This window comes from Colletes gigas, unplaced genomic scaffold, assembly GCF_013123115.1.
Source record: "Colletes gigas isolate AHSC1104 unplaced genomic scaffold, ASM1312311v1 Colletes_gigas_Sc00019, whole genome shotgun sequence".
Taxonomy (NCBI): Eukaryota; Metazoa; Arthropoda; class Insecta; order Hymenoptera; family Colletidae; genus Colletes; species Colletes gigas.
In genome coordinates this window covers 5,058,301-5,077,788 of record NW_025106648.1, presented here as the reverse complement: position 1 = coordinate 5,077,788, position 19,488 = coordinate 5,058,301, and the positions used below count along the sequence as shown (strand labels likewise).

Sequence of the window (19,488 nt, the reverse complement as noted above, 5' to 3'; positions counted from 1 at the left end):
ATCATGGTTATGTACTTTAAAATTTTTAAACTGAATGTTATAAAATTTTAAATTATGAACTGAATAGTGATTTTTATTAAATAAATTATTGAACATTTAACAAAACCTTTCGAAAGAAGGCGCCGAGGGCTATTCTTTTTTTCAATCGTTGTTACCAACTTAGCAATTTGAAATTCAAAACAAAAAAAGTAGTATGTACTACTAATTTCCAACAATTCTTCAACGTATAATGCTTCTAAATAAAATTATATAAATTAATACATAAAAATGTGTAAAAATTTGAATACACAAATAAACAAGTTACCGTCCAACGAAATATCGTGTCGATACAATCTCATCGACACTTAAAAATAAAATAATAATAACAGATATAATTTGTTCAATTTTATGTTTTTACTGTGTGAATAATTAATATCTTCGCCAAAGTAAATAAATATAACAAATATACTATGAAAATAAGAATATCTAACGATAATTCTAAAAAGTAACCTCAATTCGACTTTAAAGCAATATTATGTACTGTTAAGGTAACGTGTTGAATTATTCTCATGAATTTAGGGCATACTTTATGATTTGCACATCTTATCAATGTTTGTTTCTTATCAAGCTTTTAATTTTTTTTATAGCATATTCATTGCTTTTTGATAACCAAACCTGAGAAGTGTGAACTAAACAGTTGTATATAAAATGGCATCAAGTCAGGTACAGAAAACTTTGATATACTATTTAAAAATTTAATATATTATTTTTATTTCATAAATAGTTTGATGATATAAACGTTTTTAATATTCTGTAATATTTAATATTTTAATAGTAATTTAAATAAAATACGAATATTAATGTTTGTAGATTGAAAAAATTGTCAAATTGTATAAAACATTAGCACAAAATCCATCATTGAGCGGTGCAAAGATTCTTCGAGCAACCAGCAATGGAATATTAATTTCAAGCGTGTGGTCTCAGAAAAATTTGGAGAGGAAAACAAATCAAAAGTTTTGTCAGAATCATATTTTAGATTCTGAATTGTTACTTTTATCTGAAAATTTTCCTATTGATGTTACAACAGAGTACGTTGCATATCTACCTTAAAAGTAGAATTTATTATATGTATAAAACATATGTTTTATAAATAACTTTTCTCTCAAAGACTTCTGTCTGTGTCTACCGAAGACGAACAACGTAGAGCTGTACTAAGGCAAGCGACTATTGAGAACACATCAAAACAATTTATTGAAATCTGGGATAAGCAGAGACTACTGAAAAATTATGATTTAACTGCTTTCGATGTACATGGAGATGTATATACAGATTGTAATTATTTATAATTTCAAGTTTGTACAGTTAATATATAGTAATTACTTTGCTCGATAATATAAAATTTAAACCAATTTGTTAAAGAAACTAATAACTCGTTATAGTTGCAAGAACAATGCAGGAACAAAGATTTATTGATTGACGTTTCAATCTATGATGAAAATCTTCTTCAGAACAATTTATTAGAAATTCGACAAGAGAATAATCAATTGGACAAAGTTTTCTCATCTATAATATTTTAGAATAGTAATTCTAAAGCAGACTTTCATCATAGATTAATAAATTTGTATTTCTTGGCTCAAATTGGCTCAAATTTTTACAGATATAATAATTATCCAACAATCGGTTACTATTGCTCAAATACTTACATGTTCTATTTTTTATTAACAGCTGAATTTGCTTCTTTCGAATGGTCTCCAGATAAGACAAAGGTTTTATACATAGCAGAAAAAAAACTGCCAAAGTCAGCACCATTTTACAAGCAAAAGCCTCTTAATAAAAAAGAATCAAAAGACGAAGATGAAGTATCTGTGGTGAGATATGTTGTTTCCTATAATATGAATGTAGTGGAAATATTTTAAACTTTACTCAATGAAATAATTGAAACAGGGTAACGAGTATGTTTACAAACCACATTGGGGAGAACAGTTGGTAGGTAAACATCGTCCAGTTGTCGCAATTCTCGATACGACAACAGACACAATTTCAATTCTCTCAGGCATACCGGATGAACTTTCATCTGCTCAAGTATTATGGGCAAAAAACAATCAAGATATAGTGGGTGTAGCATGGAAACACGAACCAAGACATTTAGGTCTTGTTGCCTGCACGAATAGGCTTTCCTGGATATTCTTATTGAAAGATGCAGAATACAGTAAGAAACATGTTATATGTATGTAGTAATGCCTTGAAAATTGGTTAACTGCTATTCTCACCAGTTCTTGGAACTATCTTCCCGCTTGTCTCTGCAACCAAGTATGTTTATGTTTTTAAATCTGTAAGATATCGATGTGCCTTCTTATGCATCCTTATTTCACTCACTTTCTAAAAAAAGGGACCTATTAGATTCCTTGGAAGATTCATCTCCCTTGAACTTTGGTAGTTTTTTTTTTTTTTTCTAAGTTTTTCTAGCCAGAGCCGAAAATTTCTTATACTCTATGTAGTCATTACAGTCTTTAGTAAATTGCCATTTTTTAAAAGCTGCTTTTCTAAGCCTTTTGACTTTATCGCACTCCGGATCCCACCATGGTACCGGATTTCGATGAATTCTGTCATTAACGATTTCTTTTTTTGGTGTGTTAGCTATTACAGCATTTGTTAATATGTTAGTAAAAATGGAATACTTATCACTGGCGGTTAGAAGGTCATAGTCTATTGCCAAAAATTAATCGTAATTTTCTTCTTGGTTCTTAATGATTTTAATCTAATGGATTTCTTGTGATATATACTTTTTTTTGTGGATATTGTTATAAATATGGGGTAATGATCGGAGTCCCAAGTTTCATCGTTTGCTTGTACATTGATCTTGTAAGCTATATTTTCTGATGAGAATATAAGATCTAAATTGGACCTAATATCATTATAATATTAAATATAGGTAGTAGATTTTGAATTATGAAGAAATAAGTCTGATTTGATATAACTATTGAGAAGTCTTTCGCCGTTAGTATCATTGGTATTGCAATTCCAACTTGTATGATGGGCGTTAAAGTCGTCCATCAGTATTGCATATTGGCTTTTATCGACCTGGCTGAAGATTTCGTCCCACTGAGATTGTGAGAGTGTTAAATGGAAAGCTCTATAACATACAAATATATCGGTTGGGGGGTTTACGTTAGTAATTTTTATGCCAGCTAGTTCTACAGATTGATCAGAACACTTTAGATTTTGAAGTTCCATGTAGGCTAAGTTGTTGCAAATTAGAATAAGAATACCACCCCCTCTGGAGTACAGACGATCTTTCCTGAAGGTCCTGAAGCCAGCGAAGTGAAATTCCTTATTCATTTGTGTTTCTTTCGAGAGCCAAGATTCTACGCATACCAGGATGTCTAGATTCATGAGGATGTTGGGAAGTCCTTCTCCTTCGAAAATAGTATCTTCAAATCCTTGTGATGATAGGTGGACATGATGGAGTTGAACCTCTAATGAGTTATGCTGATTGTTCTTTGCTTCTATCTTCTAAGTATATTCATCAATACTGCCATCGGAGGGGTCTTCTATATCCTTTGATAGTAGTGTCAGTTTTTTAATGAGTCTGGTATATTTATTCTTGATGCTTCTATCCGTAAGGAGAGGGTAGGTGTTACGAAGAGTAAAGATGATTGTATCAGTATTATCAGAGAATTCATGACATATTTCTTTAATACCACTGCATCCTTTAGTCTTTTCTATAAAGCGTTTTAGTTGTAAGTAACTTAATTGATGCAGATTCTTATTTTTGGTAAGGTGTTCCTTTAGTGGAGATAGGAGTTTATCAATAGAGTCATGTACAAGGTTGTCAGCATTTCCAGGATTATCTATTCTAGATTTCTTCTTCTTGAAAGGTTTCATTTTAGCTTCTTTGTCGTTTTTCTCATTGGAGGAATCATCCGAGGTAAGGTTACAATCTGTTTTATTATTTGATATTTGTGAAGTTATATTTACACTGGAACTCGACGTTGATAATGGTCTTTTATAATTTCGAGGAGCTTTGTCAGGGAATTTAAAGTCATTATTAATATTGCCTGGTGGCTGTGATAGAGGTACCAAGGATTGGGTTTGAACATTATTCTGACTTAGTTCAATAGAGTTTAAGTTGTTATTTATAACTGTATTACTCTCTGTACAGTCCTCAGCAAGATGTCCAGATTGCTTGCAGTTGAAGCAGGTTACAACATCGGTAAATACGTAAATCCAGAAGGTAGTGTCCTCATATACTATTTACATGGACTCAGGAAGTTTATTTGCATCGTCGGGATGTACGTATACTTGACTGCGGAAACTTATAACATGAGCGAAACCCACATCAGATAGTCCTGCTCGCAAGAAGGTGATAGATGATCCTAGTCTAATATTGAGGTTTGTTAGTTGTTGCTCCAAAATGTGATGTGGAATGGTCGCATTTTTAGGAGCGTGTTACCAATTTGGATTATTTCATTATTCTCTGTGAACTTATTTGCTATTTCTTGACTTGCCAAATACATACAAACTCTATTTTTAGAAATTCTGGAAACAAATCTGATATTCGATGGGTTAATCAGTGATCCTATTGCTGTAACGAATTCTTTTATAGTGATACTTTCCATAGCATCAATAACAATTGCTTGATCTTTGGTTGAAAAGGTAGTAGCTTGAACAGCAGACGCATAGGTAAATGCTTGTTGGTTTGGGCGATTCATTGTTGAAACAGTCGTTGAGTCTTGAGTATTTTGACGACTGCCATAGTCAGAAGCTATCAAACTATTTAAGTGCTTCTACGAGCACTAAAATGACGGTTTTATATCAGAAGCACACCGCTAACGAGTCACTATATGTTTAACTTGAACACAGGAAACTTATTACGCGCAATAGAAGGACACTCGCGTGCTCATGTAAACATAAACACGTCCGCACTGTCCGCTGTTTTGAAGCAAACTCCTTTGACAGTTTCGGTCCCGAATGTTAGTCAATATCCAAGATACTACTGTACTTATTTTTCAATTTTCTGTTCTTACTTCCTCGCAGTTCGTAGCAATTGCAATTCTAATTATTTATTTAAGAAGCTGACAACGTTATTGCAGAACTTTTTCTGTATCAAATTAGAATGTATTAAATTTTCTTGTTTTCTAGTAAAGATTCTTATTTCACTGATATTTAAATATACGTGTACCATATGTGTTTTGCATATATTTAAATGTAAGTGTAATTTGAACTATTTTAATTCGATTATTATTATTTCAAAATTGTTAATCAAATATTAGAACATTGATATTAATTTTTAGATCGAGGTCATGGTTTTATACATTTCAAGGTTCTAGATTTAAAAAAAATGAAAATCCAACATCAATTGCTTTTGAAAGATGTTATACAACCGCTGAGAATCTAGTAATCCTTTAAACAAGTTGATCGTGACCAAAAAATTTAAATACTTATGTTTTTTTTAATCAGAACAGAGAAATTATTGAATAAATTTTAACAAAAGTAATATTTTTATTCAGTTTTGCACTGCGAACCTTGAAACTTGTGAAATCATAGTCACAATCTGTAATATAATATCAACGTTTTAAAAAATACACAAAATAAAATAAGAAATCATTAAAGCATGTGTAATTAAATATATGTACATACGTGAAATGATACATGGGTACATGTGCATATAATATGAAATGTACTGAAGTGGGCATAGCAAAGGACAGAACACAGCACGAGTCATATACAACATTTTAACAAAAATAAATTTTCATTCAATATTTGCATGTAGAATATAAAAGAAACAAAATACTTAATATTATTTACAATCTTTTGGCTTTTAAAAAAAAATGTAATATTTGTGATATCATTATTTTGCACCATGATCAATTTTTAGTAAACATTTCAGATTTTGGTACATTTAATATTTCGTCCATAAACCTTTGACCTTGATAATTGCTTCAATACGTTTAAACATACTTAATACTACATTTTTGCAATACTCTGGTGCAATGGAATCGCATTAATATAACATCATGAAACCATTATTTAAATATACGAAGAATAATATCATTTTCCAATCAAAATTGAGTTTGCCAACGCAAGTAATTATTAGAAAATTTGCTGTTAGTCGGGAAGTTGACCATAAAATACAGAGAAAATGTAATGAAGTCCCTGCATCTTTTGGAGGCCATCCAAAATTATTATCTTGTCAAAACAAGAGAAGATTGACAAGATACGTTACTTCAAAAATTGCAACAATAGCATCAATGTCTGCAAAGCTATTAGAAAGCGATATTGCAAAGGAAACTAGTAAGTGGGCAGCTCGAAGAGTATTAAAAGAAGTCAATTTTACAGCAATTGAGAAGAAAAAATGCCTGCCCTATCAAAAAAGAATGTCAAGGCCTGACTGAATTTTTTAAAAAAACCATCTAAATTGGATGGAGCAATGGAAAACAATAATTATTTTCAACGGAAGTTGGAAAATAAATATGGTGCTCCCTCAACAACGATAACTGGTTTGTGGCATAGAGAGCAAGAACAATGGTATTCTATTACACCAGAGTATCACGAAAATGTAGTATTAAGTATGTCTAACCGTGTTGAAGCAATTGTCAAGGTTAAAAAAGGTTTATGAACGAAATATTAAGTGTACCAAAATCCGAAATGTTTACTCAAAATTAGTTGCGGTACAAAACTGACTACACGAACAAAAATTGTACGAAACGAAATAATAATGATATCACAAATGTTAAATTTGTTTTGAATAACCAGAAGATTGTAGATAATACTAAGTATTTTGTCTTTTTTGTATTCTGTTAGATTTTAATGTGTTTATTGTGGAACAATGTGATAATACAAACTACGCGTACAAAACGCGTTTCACTACGCGCGCGGTACAAATCGTGGTTCTTTCCGAAACAGCGCGTGTTCCTCCGTCGGACGCTACGACAAGAAAGGGGGTTCCTCAAAAGCCACGCCACAGCCGCGAATAAACCGGATAAAAGCCACTCGTTTCGAGGCGGTGTCTGTGGGAAACGCACCTGCGCAATAACCCATGGATTAGCGCCAAAGTTCAACATATTTTAATATGCAAATATTGAACAAAGAATTATTTTTGTTAAAATGTCGTATATGTGTTCAGTTTTGCTCCTTACTGTATAATCATGCACATGTTGAGCAGTGGGAGTTACAATAGCAATACTTAGTATGTAGAAGTCACTATATCAAAGGACAATGTTAAGTCATAGAGGGGTTTACTGACCCAAGAGCGTACAGCATATGCTATACACCGTTGGAAAGGTCTCGCCAAGGCGAATCGACTGATACCATTTTTAACTTCGATATCAGATGGGATAATGTCGAAAAATGGCCTCAAAGTTCGAGATTTTGCGGTTTTGAACAAAAGAAACCGGTAGTAAAAGCCCATCCGACCCGAGGGACCTCGGGTAGGCACCTGAGGAAAAACCGAGGGGTGTAAGCGATACTCTAGCAGATTGGGACGGCAAATGTGCCCCACCACATTCATTTCAGTGCCGTGTTGGGCCTGCGTTTGTCGCATACGCCCCGTTCCAAATGCCCAGGGCGAAATCGCCAATGGATCAGTTGTTTTTCATGAACATAATATATTCATGATAGACGATTCGCAGGTATGAGTTGGGAATGTGCAGGTTAGTATTCAGTATTCACATCATTATGTTTCGTTCAATCAATAAAATGTCACTCCATTCACTATTGTAAGTGACGCATTAGTCTGAATACTAACCTGCACATTCCCAACTTATACCTGCGAATTGTCTACCATGAATATATTATGTTCATGAAAAACAACTGATCCATTGGCGATTTCGCCCTGGGCATTTGGAACGGGGCCCATGCGGCAAACGCAGGCCCAACACGGCATTGAAATGAATGTGGTGGGGCACATTTGCCGTCCCAATCTGCTAGAGTATCGCTTACACCCCTCGGTTTTTCCTCAGGTGCCTACCCGAGGTCCCTCGGGTCGGATGGGCTTTTACTACCGGTTTCTTTTGTTCAAAACCGCAAAATCTCGAACTTTGAGGCCATTTTTCGACATTATCCCATCTGATATCGAAGTTAAAAATGGTATCAGTCGATTCGCCTTGGCGAGACCTTTCCAACGGTGTATAGCATATGCTGTACGCTCTTGGGTCAGTAAACCCCTCTATGACTTAACATTGTCCTTTCATGAGAAGAAGGGAAGAATGAGATGGCGATGGAACACATGCCGACTGGAAACAAAATGAATCAATGCTCTCATCTAAGGGGGTATGCTCCTCTGCATATTTGGAAGCTGTCACAAAAATCACAAATTGCACTACTCTTTAAAAATCTCAAATCAATATGGTTCAACTAACAGATTTTGTTTTACTGTTGAAAATGTTGTAGAGGTGTTCCGTTTATTATACGACGACACTAAGAGCAGGTGTCAAAGGCAGACTGTTGCTATCGTTCCGAGATCCAATAGTTACCTATATTACAATAGTAATTCGAGATGCTATGTCAAATTTCATAATTTTCTGATAAACCACTCTTGAAATATATGAAGCGAAACAAAAGTCACATACATAAAGATGTGACGATATGTGTATTTTTTAGAAAAACTCTCCAGTGATGGGTGCGCTGTTCGTTGTCCTAGATTCAGCCCTGATGGAAAACACTTAATCTGGTTGGAAAGAGCAGCCGGTGGAGCACATCACAATGCTCACAGATTGATGCATCTTGATTTCAATTCTGAAAAGCCGGAGGTAGCCTTATATCGATGTATCAATATGTACAATATTTGTCTATTTAAACTTATATAATTTATTTCCACTCAGGCTGACGTACTTGTAGATATAGTGCATACATGTATATCTATTAAAAATTCTGAACAATTTTACGGTTTTTATGGCCGTTTACCTCGTCGATGTTGGAGCAGCGATTCACAGTACATATTTTTAAGTTCACCACAGCAGAATAATACACGTTCTTACATCGTCGATATAAGTAAATATTTGACAAAGTACACACGTACTCTTAACAAAATTTTGTTATTCGTTATAATTATGAATAATAAATATGTTGTTTACAGAAACAAAAACCATAACTGAGATTCAGAATGATAAAAGTAGCCTCGTTGTTTTGGACGTGAAAAATGACGTTATTGCATTTTTGGAGTCATCTATTATGGAGCCTTCTGTTCTTACAATAGGAAGATTTAATTTAGAAGTAGTTAATAATGGTAATATCGCAAGAAGTAAAATTTCAACTTCGGCGACTATTCCTGAATCTGAAAATTTAATGTACGAGTTCTCCGAATATGATTACGATAACGATGATGAAATTAGTAAGTCATTTAGGATTACAATAATTACGAAGTACTGAATAGACGTTTTCAATTAAATATGCTTAACTATTAACTAATTTTAGAACACTTCAATTTCATTTATTTTGGACCAAAAGTTGGAAACAACAAATCTGTACCTTTTGTAATTGTACCACATGGTGGACCCCATGTTAATTATGAAAATCTATTTATACTGAATTATTTTCTATTTGTACTGTCAGGTAAATTTTCAACTTTAATATACATTCATTCATATAAATTTACCGATCTTCGTTCGATAATTTATTTTAATAATTTGATTAATTAAATTTATAACAATCTTTCGTTTAAGGTTTAGCTGTGGTACAAGTTAACTATCGTGGTTCAACGGGTATGGGTTCTAAAAATGTTGAATATCTTCAAGGAAAAGTTGGAGACGTTGACGTAAAAGATTGTGTAATTGCTACGAAAGAAGCTTTACGGAAATATCCATGGCTAAATCCAGAAAAAGTGGGGCTAGTTGGAGGTTCACATGGTGGATTTTTAGTAACTCATCTAAGTGCTCAATATCCAGTAAGTCCGAAAGCATTTGATATTTTTACTACTAATTATTTATATTAAATAAGAACTCGTAGTCGTAAAATTTTATCTTTTCAATGGATTTATAAAATAAAAATAATTCCTGTATATATAGCTTATAATAATTTCTTTTTAATATCTGTTAAAATATAATGAACTTATCCTCTAGGACTTGTACAAAGTTGTTGTTGCGAGGAATCCTGTAATCGACATCGCTGCTATGTTTACAATATCAGATATTCCAGACTGGTAACAAATTAATGTATTTTTACAAATTTTTCATAGTTCTCAATTATCTCAATTATATTGCAGTCGTAATGCTCTCAGTAAGGAAGAGAAAATTATGTACCATCACGATGTGTAAGCGTAATTGTAGAACAAAGTATAATAAGACGCAAAGAACAACTAATTCAGAGACATGAACTACAAACTTACAATATTTTATTGTATTAATGTCGATCATTGCCATATAAAATAATAATTTCGTTGCGAATTTAATTGCAGGTGTGCCGCTGTAGTGAATTATCCATTTGATGAAAGCACACCAATGGCAGAATCGGATCAAGTCGAAATGCTTGTGAAAATGTTTAAATGTTCTCCGATCATTCACGTTAGTAAAGTCAAAGCTCCAACTTTACTATGCATTGGCTCAAATGATTTACGTGTACCTCCGTCTCAAGGAAAATTGTGGTATCAACGTTTGAAGGCAAATAATGTTAAGACAAAGTAAGTTTGAGTTAGCAATCCTAATAGTATTTCGTAAGTAAAAATTAATTTTAACTTAAATAATAATTAAATTTCAACCATTATTTGTATATTTTAATTGGAGTAACACATTTTTTTGGATTTAATTTCCCATTGAATTAAGTTGCTCATGTAATATTAAAATATTAAAAACAACTATGTTATAGGATGCTTTTTTACGAAGACAATCATCCTTTAGCGTCTGGACCAGTTGACGTCGATAACATTATCAATGCTTGTTTATGGTTGCTCGAACATATCCCGACAGAAAAAACTGACGACGTAAGTTTGCAGGAAGAGAAATGTGATAAATGTAATAAGTTTTAATAATTTTATTATCACAAATGTAGTATTTACACAATGTCGCCATGTATACGTTTATAAAGGTTTGTAACAAATAAATTTTCAAAATATACACATGTTTATAGTTTTGTATAATACTATAAAATTTTTATACTTTATACGTGTATAAAGACTCGTTATAAATATCTTACATTAAACTATATTACTTCGAGTTTACAAAATACGTAGAATGGTTGTCCTACGTTTTAATAAATACATGTTTCATTATACAGATTATTGTAATACAGATTACCAATACAAAACAATCATTTAAATGAATTACTTTTACTAACAAGTTACAAGTACTTTAACAAAAAGTAAAAACAATATCATATAAATATTAAATTTATTAAATACTGTACTTTTGCAAGGTTCAAAAAGAAAACTTATGAACTATAAACAAACTTTGTTCTTAAAGTAATTTTTCGTTGTTAAGTAATTAAGTAATCTTTCTTTAAAAATAAGATCATTATCGTAGTGTCAATGTATACTTATAAATTTTGTTTACATTTGTATATCATACAAAAAAAAGTATTCCTATTGGATCGTTAGAAAATAGTGTACGAAATATTTTGAAATATATTTCATAAAAATAATTGTATGTGTCTTCTAAAATGAGTAATACAAAATATAAAAATTTTCAGTATTACAATAAGTAGACATGTAGAACACGAAGAAAATTATTTGTATAAAATACTAAAAAACATTAGAAGATCTATTAGTTTCCTTTTTTTTTTTCAAGAATTTATATATGTAGCTATATATCTCTTTCGTATAGGAAGGCACTCATTCATACCATACATATGAAGACTGCACTGTATACAGCAATATCTAATTAAAACATTAGATAATACGCTGTCAATACTTATTAATTACATTTAGTAACTTACGATTATGATCTAACGGGATTACTTTGTTCTGGAAATAATGAATCGTAACTAGGTGGCAGATCTTTATCGGCAACGGACGAGGAAACAGCAACTTCCAGCATCGGAGCAGTGGGAACCGGTGGATTTGCAGATCCTTCAGGTTCACGTGGCAACGGGCCTGGTCTTGTAGAACACGCGCTTGGATCGGCACAATCCAGAGACCAACATAACTTTTGCGATCGTTTACATATCCATAGGCACATAACAAATATGATGAAACACAAAATTAATGTAGTCACCGCACCCACGGTTACTTTTGTACCAGTTCCAGTGCTAGTGATCTCATTGTTGTATAGACAATTCTCTTCATCCGAACAAATCAATGGGGCACAATTATAAATTCCATCGCAAAAGAATTCATTCCGCAAACAGGTGTTGAAGCCAACCGACGTATATTCGGTTTTGTTCACATTGCTGCAATCTGTTCATTTACGTTACAATCTGAACTGGAATTTATCTTAATATCCACAGAAAATGTTCAAATTGATCGTACTTACTTTTATATGGAGTATAAACAATGCTGAGAGCAAGGAATTCCCCGTCCCGTAATTTCTCTTTTGAAATGAATATTTCAGTTTCTAATTCTCCTCCGGACTTATATTCACCCGGATCGTGTTCAGCAAAGTTCCATGCTGTTTGTGGTGTTGTTCCAGGCACATATAAAATGTTTCCAGGCTCAGAAACTGAGTAATACTTTATTTTACTACGATCAAGCGTACCACAAAATTTCTGCGTCCGATGGTTGTCTTTCCTTTTGAACTATTAGATTGATTTCCAAACAGATTGTTATATAGTAATAATATTCAATAAATTAACAGTTCTATGTTCAGATATTTAAAACAAATCACTTGTAATAAATGTATTATAAAAGTCTAGAAATCTTAGCAGATGCTAAGATGTAAATTTGACAAATATGGCAAACATCGGAAAATGATTTTTTTCCAATTTTTCCCCCTATGCACCTGTACGCATTTAATTTGAAAATTAAAAAGAAATGTTGTGTCGAAAATGAAGTTTGCCCATCTATTGAGTTTCACAAAAGTTTCAATGAGACAAATAAAAAAAGTATTTTTGTTGATTTTTTATATTTCAAGTTAATAATAAAACAAGACTGCCTGGGTTGTAGGAATTGTAATGCGAAACCAAAAATAACTAGACTTGCAGTAGAGGCCATGGTTTTGAATTTTATACATATACACGTATTTAGATCCGTGTAATTTTTAAGATACATATACCCGTGTGCTATTAGCAATTTTTATTTTGTGTAATTATTTTATGTAAAATAAAGTATTTGAATTTTCAATTATAATTTTTAAGTAGGTAAATAATTTCGAGAAATTATATTGTCTTTCGAGGTTGCCTGATACAATAACATACAACAGTGTTTCAATTAACAATGTTTATTAAAATAATTCTCTATTTTGTTTTGATATTAAATAAACAAGTATGTTGGACATTTTCCAATAGGCGTCGTTTCCTTTTGGATTAAACTAGTACCAAAAAATGTCAATACATTTATATTTCTACATCAAAATAAACGATTACTTTAATAAACTTTGTTAATTAAAACTCTGTTGTATGTTATTGTTTCCTGCGACCCAGGGAACAATATTTTCTCAGATTACTTGTATAGTTGAAAATTACATATAATAAAACATCGATTATCTGAATTTCGTTTATAAAAATTAAAGTATATATTGCGGAAGTGTATTTAAAACCGATTAATTAATTTTTTTATGCATTTTTGTCATAAAATATACATTTTGTACGTAATAAATATTCAAATTCAAAAGCTTTTCAATTATCAGTTATTTCATGATTCATGTTGCATTTGCAAACTGTATTTCCCTTGTCTTATTTCATCTGAAAAGCCGCTTATTTAACTCTTTGGGGCACGCTGGGATTAAAAACGTCCCACCTTTTTGATGCGCCGTAATGCATGGTGGGACATTTTTAGTCCCACCACGAAATGTTGCAATAGCTGCATGCGCGCGCATACGTTTATATTTTGTCTTATTTATCGCCCTTCCACGAGAAGAAGGCACAGCGTGTTTATATCCCCACTCTTGCTGCAGTTCGGTGATTGGCTGTTACCGATCTTCGTCACCGTTTTCGACCAATACCTGTGAGTCAGCGGACAGCAACAGGAGTGGGGATGTAAACACGCTGTGCCTTCTTCGTGGAAGGATGATACGTAAAGCAGTTGGTAATATCTTCAACAAATGTTACAAATGTATCCTCTTGTGTTGGCCACATTCAACATGCCAATACAGGTTCATAGTTTAATTAAACTACTACTATTTTTTTATGTTTTTACATTATGTGATACCTTTATTAATAAAAATATACCAATTTTGTTTAATTTAAAACGCAATAAAATTTCTATGCAACATGGGCCTATTTTATTATCTGAAATCCTGTGCCGCAAAGAGTTAAATAGACTTGTATTTCAACTGATTTGACTAATCGATGTTCAGATTTCGACTGTACTTAAAAATTTGGAAAAATTATTCTATATAAAATAATCACACAAAATTACATATGGATATAATAATAGTATACAGAGTGCGGTACGAATTAGTCCCCATAATTTTTCAGCCTCTTTTGATGATCTGACAAACAAATGTTTCGTATCGAAGTTAATCAGTATTTAACCAACAAGGAATTGCAGATGCTTAAATTTAAAAACAAATTGATTTTCGATAAAAAAATTATGGTCACTGTTATATTTTTAAATGAGATTAGTTATTTTTAATTTCATAGCATTTTACGCGACATCGAGATTAATTCAACGAGCTGCATACTATGACTTTCAGATGACCTTCAGATGACCTTGAAAGAAAAATTGTCATGAATCGATTACCACAATATTTGAAATTATTTGGCGATACATAACACTAAGACCTCACATTTAGACGTAAACATTACGAATGCTCATTTATTCAACTTCAAAACTTAACACACAAATTAAAAGAAAAATTTATACAAAATTTATGTAAAATGTGTAGAAATGTATAAATAAGTTCTCTAGTTGAAGACACACATATAAGACTTTATTACAAAGAGTAGAACTTTGCGTTGCAGATGGTAGAATGCAGTTTAAACATTTAATTTAATTACTAATTACATGCACCTACATGTTTTCAGTTTGGTTTTGCATAAATTTTTAATTGAAAGTCATTGTGTAGCAGGTCGTTGAATTCGTCTCGATGTCACCTACAATACTATGAAATTAAAAATATCTAGTTCCATTTAAAAATATAACAATGACTTTCATTTTTTATCGAAAATCAATTTTTATTTAAATTTAAGCAACTGCGATTTCTTGTTGGTTAAATACTGATTAACTTCGATATGAAACATGAAAGCCACATAGAAGATACAAGCAACAACTACGTACTAAACTACCTCCAGTTTAAAAGCTTTCTAGAAAACGCAATAGGATCACTTAATCCGCTAGAAATCTCAAAACAATACACTAACAACACATTTGCCTTAACTGATATGATTATTAAAACCTGTCCCTTATTACAAGAACAGAGTATCAAAAATAGACTGTGGAGGCTGTACAACAAAATCAACCAAAACCTAATAGACAACTCAACTCACAACTGATCATCAGATTTAGACAACGATACCTCCCAATAATAACTCCAATGAAACAAATATTACAATGGAATATCAATGGACTATACGCCAACTACGAGCAGCTGCAAATTTTACTAAACCAACTCAATTCAACCATCTTATGCCTACAAGAAACCAACCTCAAAAAGCATCACCACCCGACCCTTAAAGGATTCTCTACCTTTTCAAAAAATAGAAATCGCGAAGACTTTTCCAGTGGAGGAGTATGCATCGCAGTATTAGAAAAATTTAACTGTTCTGAAATACCACTCAACACAAATCTAGAAGTGATTGCAGTAGTTGTTTTACTCCCCAAAAAGATTAGTATATGCAGCATATACATTCCTAACAGCCAAACCCTAAACCTTGTAGACTTAAAGGGCCTAGTTAACCAACTTCCACTTCCATTTATATTAATGGACAACTTTAATAGCCATCATCATCTTTGGGGCTCGCATAAAACAGATAGCCATGGAAAAATCATAGAGAACTTGCTTAAAGATCCAGAGATCATCCTGCTCAATACAGGAAATCCAACCCGCTTCACTATCAGCACCAGAAAGTTTAGCGCAATAGACTTGGCAATCTGTAGTAGTAGACTTGCACAATATATGGAATGGGATACTCTTGATGACCTCCACGACAGTGACCACCTCCCAATAATAACCACCTACGAAGACCTTGCCCAATCACCAAAAAACCAACCTGCACCGAAATGGAACCTTAAAAAAAATAGACTGACACAAATACAAATCAATAATAGCAAATAGCCTCCAGGAATCTCTAAACCAAGACATTGACCCTTACTCTATAAATCAAACAATCGATTCATTAGAAACAATTATTCGAGCAGCAGCAACGGAATCCTCTGAACCAATAAACACCCGAACCAACAGGAGAAGAAATGTGTCATGGTGGAACGAAAATTGTCAATATGCCATAAAAAAAGCCACATAGCCTTCAACAGAGCAAAGAAATACCCTACAACTGAAAACCTTATAAACTTCGAAAAGCTACGAGCAAATTTCCGCAAAATAATCAAAGAAAGCAAAAGACACTCCTGGCAAACGTACATATCCACTATCACTAATCGAACCCCAACGGGTACAATGGAAAAAATCAAAAATATCAATGGAAGACCATTCCTCAATCTAGATAACGATAGCACCACAACTAATCCAAAGGAGATAGCCGACATCCTTGCGATGACTTTCCAAAACCACTCAAACAACTTGAACTATGACCACTATCCTCCAGTAACCCCCTCTGACAATAACCCCAACATAACAGACGGCATCTGCATAGACCTTATCCTTAACATAAATATAACACTAGAAGAACTAAAGAACACCCGCTAGACTACAAAAAATTCCTCCCTGGGACCAGACAACATACCAAACAAACTGTTAAAAGAACTACCGCCAACTGGCATCAAATACCTACTACATATTTTCAACTGCATATGGATCCACCAAGTTTTCTCTGAAAACTGGAGGAAAGCCATAATAGTACCCCTACTTAAACCAAATAAAAACAAACACAATCTAGAAAGTTACAGACCGATTGCTCTAACCAACTGCCTATACAAACTCATAGAAAAAATCATTAATAGAAGACTTAGGTGGTTTCTTGAGACAAACAACATCTTAACACCCAATCAACATGGATTCAGACAGTTCCGATCAACGACAGACGTCTTCGTCAACATAGAAACAAGTACCTCAGAAGCGTTCCTAAGAAACGAACTACTTGCTACAGTATGTCTAGATATTGAAAAAGCGTACGATACGAAACACAGACGAAGAATCATCGATATCCTCACCAAATTAAAAATAAATGGCAACATGATTGCCTTCATCAAAAACTTCCTCCACCATAGATCCATCCAAGTCAGGGCAAATGGAACTCTGTCCAACCTAACAGTCATCCAAAATGGAGTACCACAAGGATCAGTAATCAGTGTCCAACTATTTTTATTAGGAATCAATGACATAATAGAAAATGTGCCACCACTGATCCAAGGACACTTGTTTGCTCACGACCTAACATTAATTTGCAGCGGAATAAACATTACAACAGTAATAAAGCTCCTGCAGACAACCATAAACAAACTCCAATCATGGTCCAAACAATCAGGGCTTAGACTCTTCCCCCAAAAAACCCAGTACATAATATTCTCTAAGCAATATAAGCAAAACCGAAACCTGTCAAAACTATACATCGAAAACATCGAAGTTGAAAAAGTAGACAATATTAAACTCCTTGGACTTACATCTGATTGCAAACTAACTTGGGTTTCACACATGAAACACTTGAAAAATATACGCACCAAAAAGATGGATGTCATCAAGGTGCTAGCAAGCAATGACTGGGGAGCAATAGTTATTAAAAAAAAAAAAAAATGTCAGACCATCGGAAAAGGCTGAAAAATTGTGGGGACTAATTCATGCTTCACTCTGTATAGATGTTTAATTGTTTACTGAAACACACAGCTACACGTATACCGAAATACGTGTGAAGACGTGTATTAAAAATTACACAAATCCAAACACGTATATGTATATTATTTACACGTGTATATGTAAAATCAAAAATTAATTTTTACATACAGAATGATAAATTATTCAAATTGTTTGAATTCTTAAAATGTGAATCAAATAATTTAGTCTAAAAAAAATTAAACAAATAGTAAATGAATTGAAAGAATAATGTTGAATGATGAATCAAAAATCAAACACCCATATCGTAAATAAAAGATTAAGAATATATAAAATGATTAAATTAAACCAAGTATTAAACTAAAACTGATAATAATTTTTAGAGTAAAACTATTAATGAATATACATAAGATTAAAAGTAATAAATGTATGAAGCGTTTAAGTAAAAATGTTTTTTCTCTTATCTTCAGTTTCAAGTACTAAAAAAAATCAAATATTAAACAAAATATAAATGTGGTACCTTGGATAAAAACTATAAGAGAAAAATTTTTGTACGGGTTTGTACAGACACATTTTAATATTAAGAAGAAGATAAATAAAATTAAAATTAAACTTGATGCGTAAGCCAACTATCTCATATTTACTGTTTGTATAACTTTTTTTACAGTAAAACTACTTGGTTCGCTGTTTCATAATTTACAACAATTTGAATAATTTATTTTTGTTATTGTAGTAGCGATAATGACTTATCATTTCTTATCTGACATGACATATCTACAAACTAAACAGTTCAGCAAGTAAATTTAGTGGAAATTATACAGGAGAACACTGAAACACATTATTTTTCGACACTGGTCATATTTGCTAAATTTTCACATAATAATTATTAACGTTTACTAAGAACCACTGGACAGTATAAGAAACGTTTAATTACCTGTACGTAGTCTATACAATCCGTTGAATTTTGTCTGAAAGACATTTTTTGTATCACACCGAACAATCCAGCCCTTTTTACTTTGAAAACGAATTTACAATGAACATTTTTAATAACTGATGTCCATCGATCGAACATGTGCTTAGGTCGGACTATTGCCGCTGTATTCGTGATCTCGATAGTTGACTTTTTGCCAAGCGTGTGACAAATCTTGTCCAACTCCATACCGTCTGAAGGAATAGGTTATAAATTTAATATCGTTCGTAAACAAAAACCATCGATTTCATCACACGTGAAACACTTACATTCATCGTATTGTCGACCATAATCTATGCACGTGCTGTATTTCACGTAATTATTCGCAAGGAGCAGTAAACACTGAAGATACAAGACATCCCATCGAGCCATTTTTGCAGGAACTGTCAGAAAGCCATAAAGAACGCGGCTAACGTCACCGTCGATTAACAAGTGATCGAATCTATGATCAATATCGTCGAGATTTCCCGTGATACACAGAAAGAGCGAGAGAAGAGGAAGAAGAATGGAAGACGTGGGATATTTTTATGGAATAATTAAGGTTCGATTCACCGTCTTCGAGGATACGTC

At 32.7% G+C, this 19,488-nt stretch overlaps 2 protein-coding genes across 2 annotated transcripts; one reads left to right on the top strand and one right to left on the bottom strand.

The window, feature by feature from the left end:
* The first annotated feature begins 249 nt into the window (after positions 1-249).
* Positions 250-11,000, top strand: LOC122400667 (acylamino-acid-releasing enzyme-like). The gene is made up of 14 exons (XM_043402240.1): positions 250-527; positions 627-702; positions 850-1,067; positions 1,148-1,311; positions 1,705-1,847; positions 1,924-2,188; positions 8,581-8,729; positions 8,802-8,970; positions 9,056-9,310; positions 9,394-9,531; positions 9,642-9,862; positions 10,038-10,117; positions 10,373-10,594; positions 10,780-11,000. The coding sequence occupies exons 2-14, from the start codon at positions 688-690 to the stop codon at positions 10,937-10,939; spliced, it is 2,199 nt and encodes a 732-aa protein (XP_043258175.1). The 5' UTR covers positions 250-527; positions 627-687; the 3' UTR covers positions 10,940-11,000.
* A 725-nt stretch (positions 11,001-11,725) lies between these two features.
* LOC122400676 lies at positions 11,726-19,474 on the bottom strand. Its single transcript, XM_043402257.1, has 4 exons — positions 19,188-19,474; positions 18,883-19,112; positions 12,381-12,642; positions 11,726-12,304 (listed from the first exon to the last, which is right to left on the bottom strand). The coding sequence occupies exons 1-4, from the start codon at positions 19,288-19,290 to the stop codon at positions 11,847-11,849; spliced, it is 1,053 nt and encodes a 350-aa protein (XP_043258192.1). The 5' UTR covers positions 19,291-19,474; the 3' UTR covers positions 11,726-11,846.
* Between the last annotated feature and the right edge of the window lie 14 nt (positions 19,475-19,488).

What these genes read in the sequence shown, in the direction of transcription:
- LOC122400676 (XM_043402257.1), bottom strand. Translation starts at nt 19,290, where the DNA reads ATGGCTCGATGGGATGTCTTGTATCTTCAGTGTTTACTGCTCCTTGCG. An exon ending in TGGTCGACAATACGATGAAT is followed by an intron (nt 19,113 to 19,187) that starts GTAAGTGTTTCA and finishes CTATTCCTTCAG; the next exon opens with ACGGTATGGAGTTGGACAAG. An exon ending in ATTGTATAGACTACGTACAG is followed by an intron (nt 12,643 to 18,882) that starts GTAATTAAACGT and finishes TCAATCTAATAG; the next exon opens with TTCAAAAGGAAAGACAACCA.
- LOC122400667 (XM_043402240.1), top strand. An exon ending in ATTGAAAGATGCAGAATACA is followed by an intron (nt 2,189 to 8,580) that starts GTAAGAAACATG and finishes TGTATTTTTTAG; the next exon opens with AAAAACTCTCCAGTGATGGG. An exon ending in CGATAACGATGATGAAATTA is followed by an intron (nt 9,311 to 9,393) that starts GTAAGTCATTTA and finishes AACTAATTTTAG; the next exon opens with AACACTTCAATTTCATTTAT.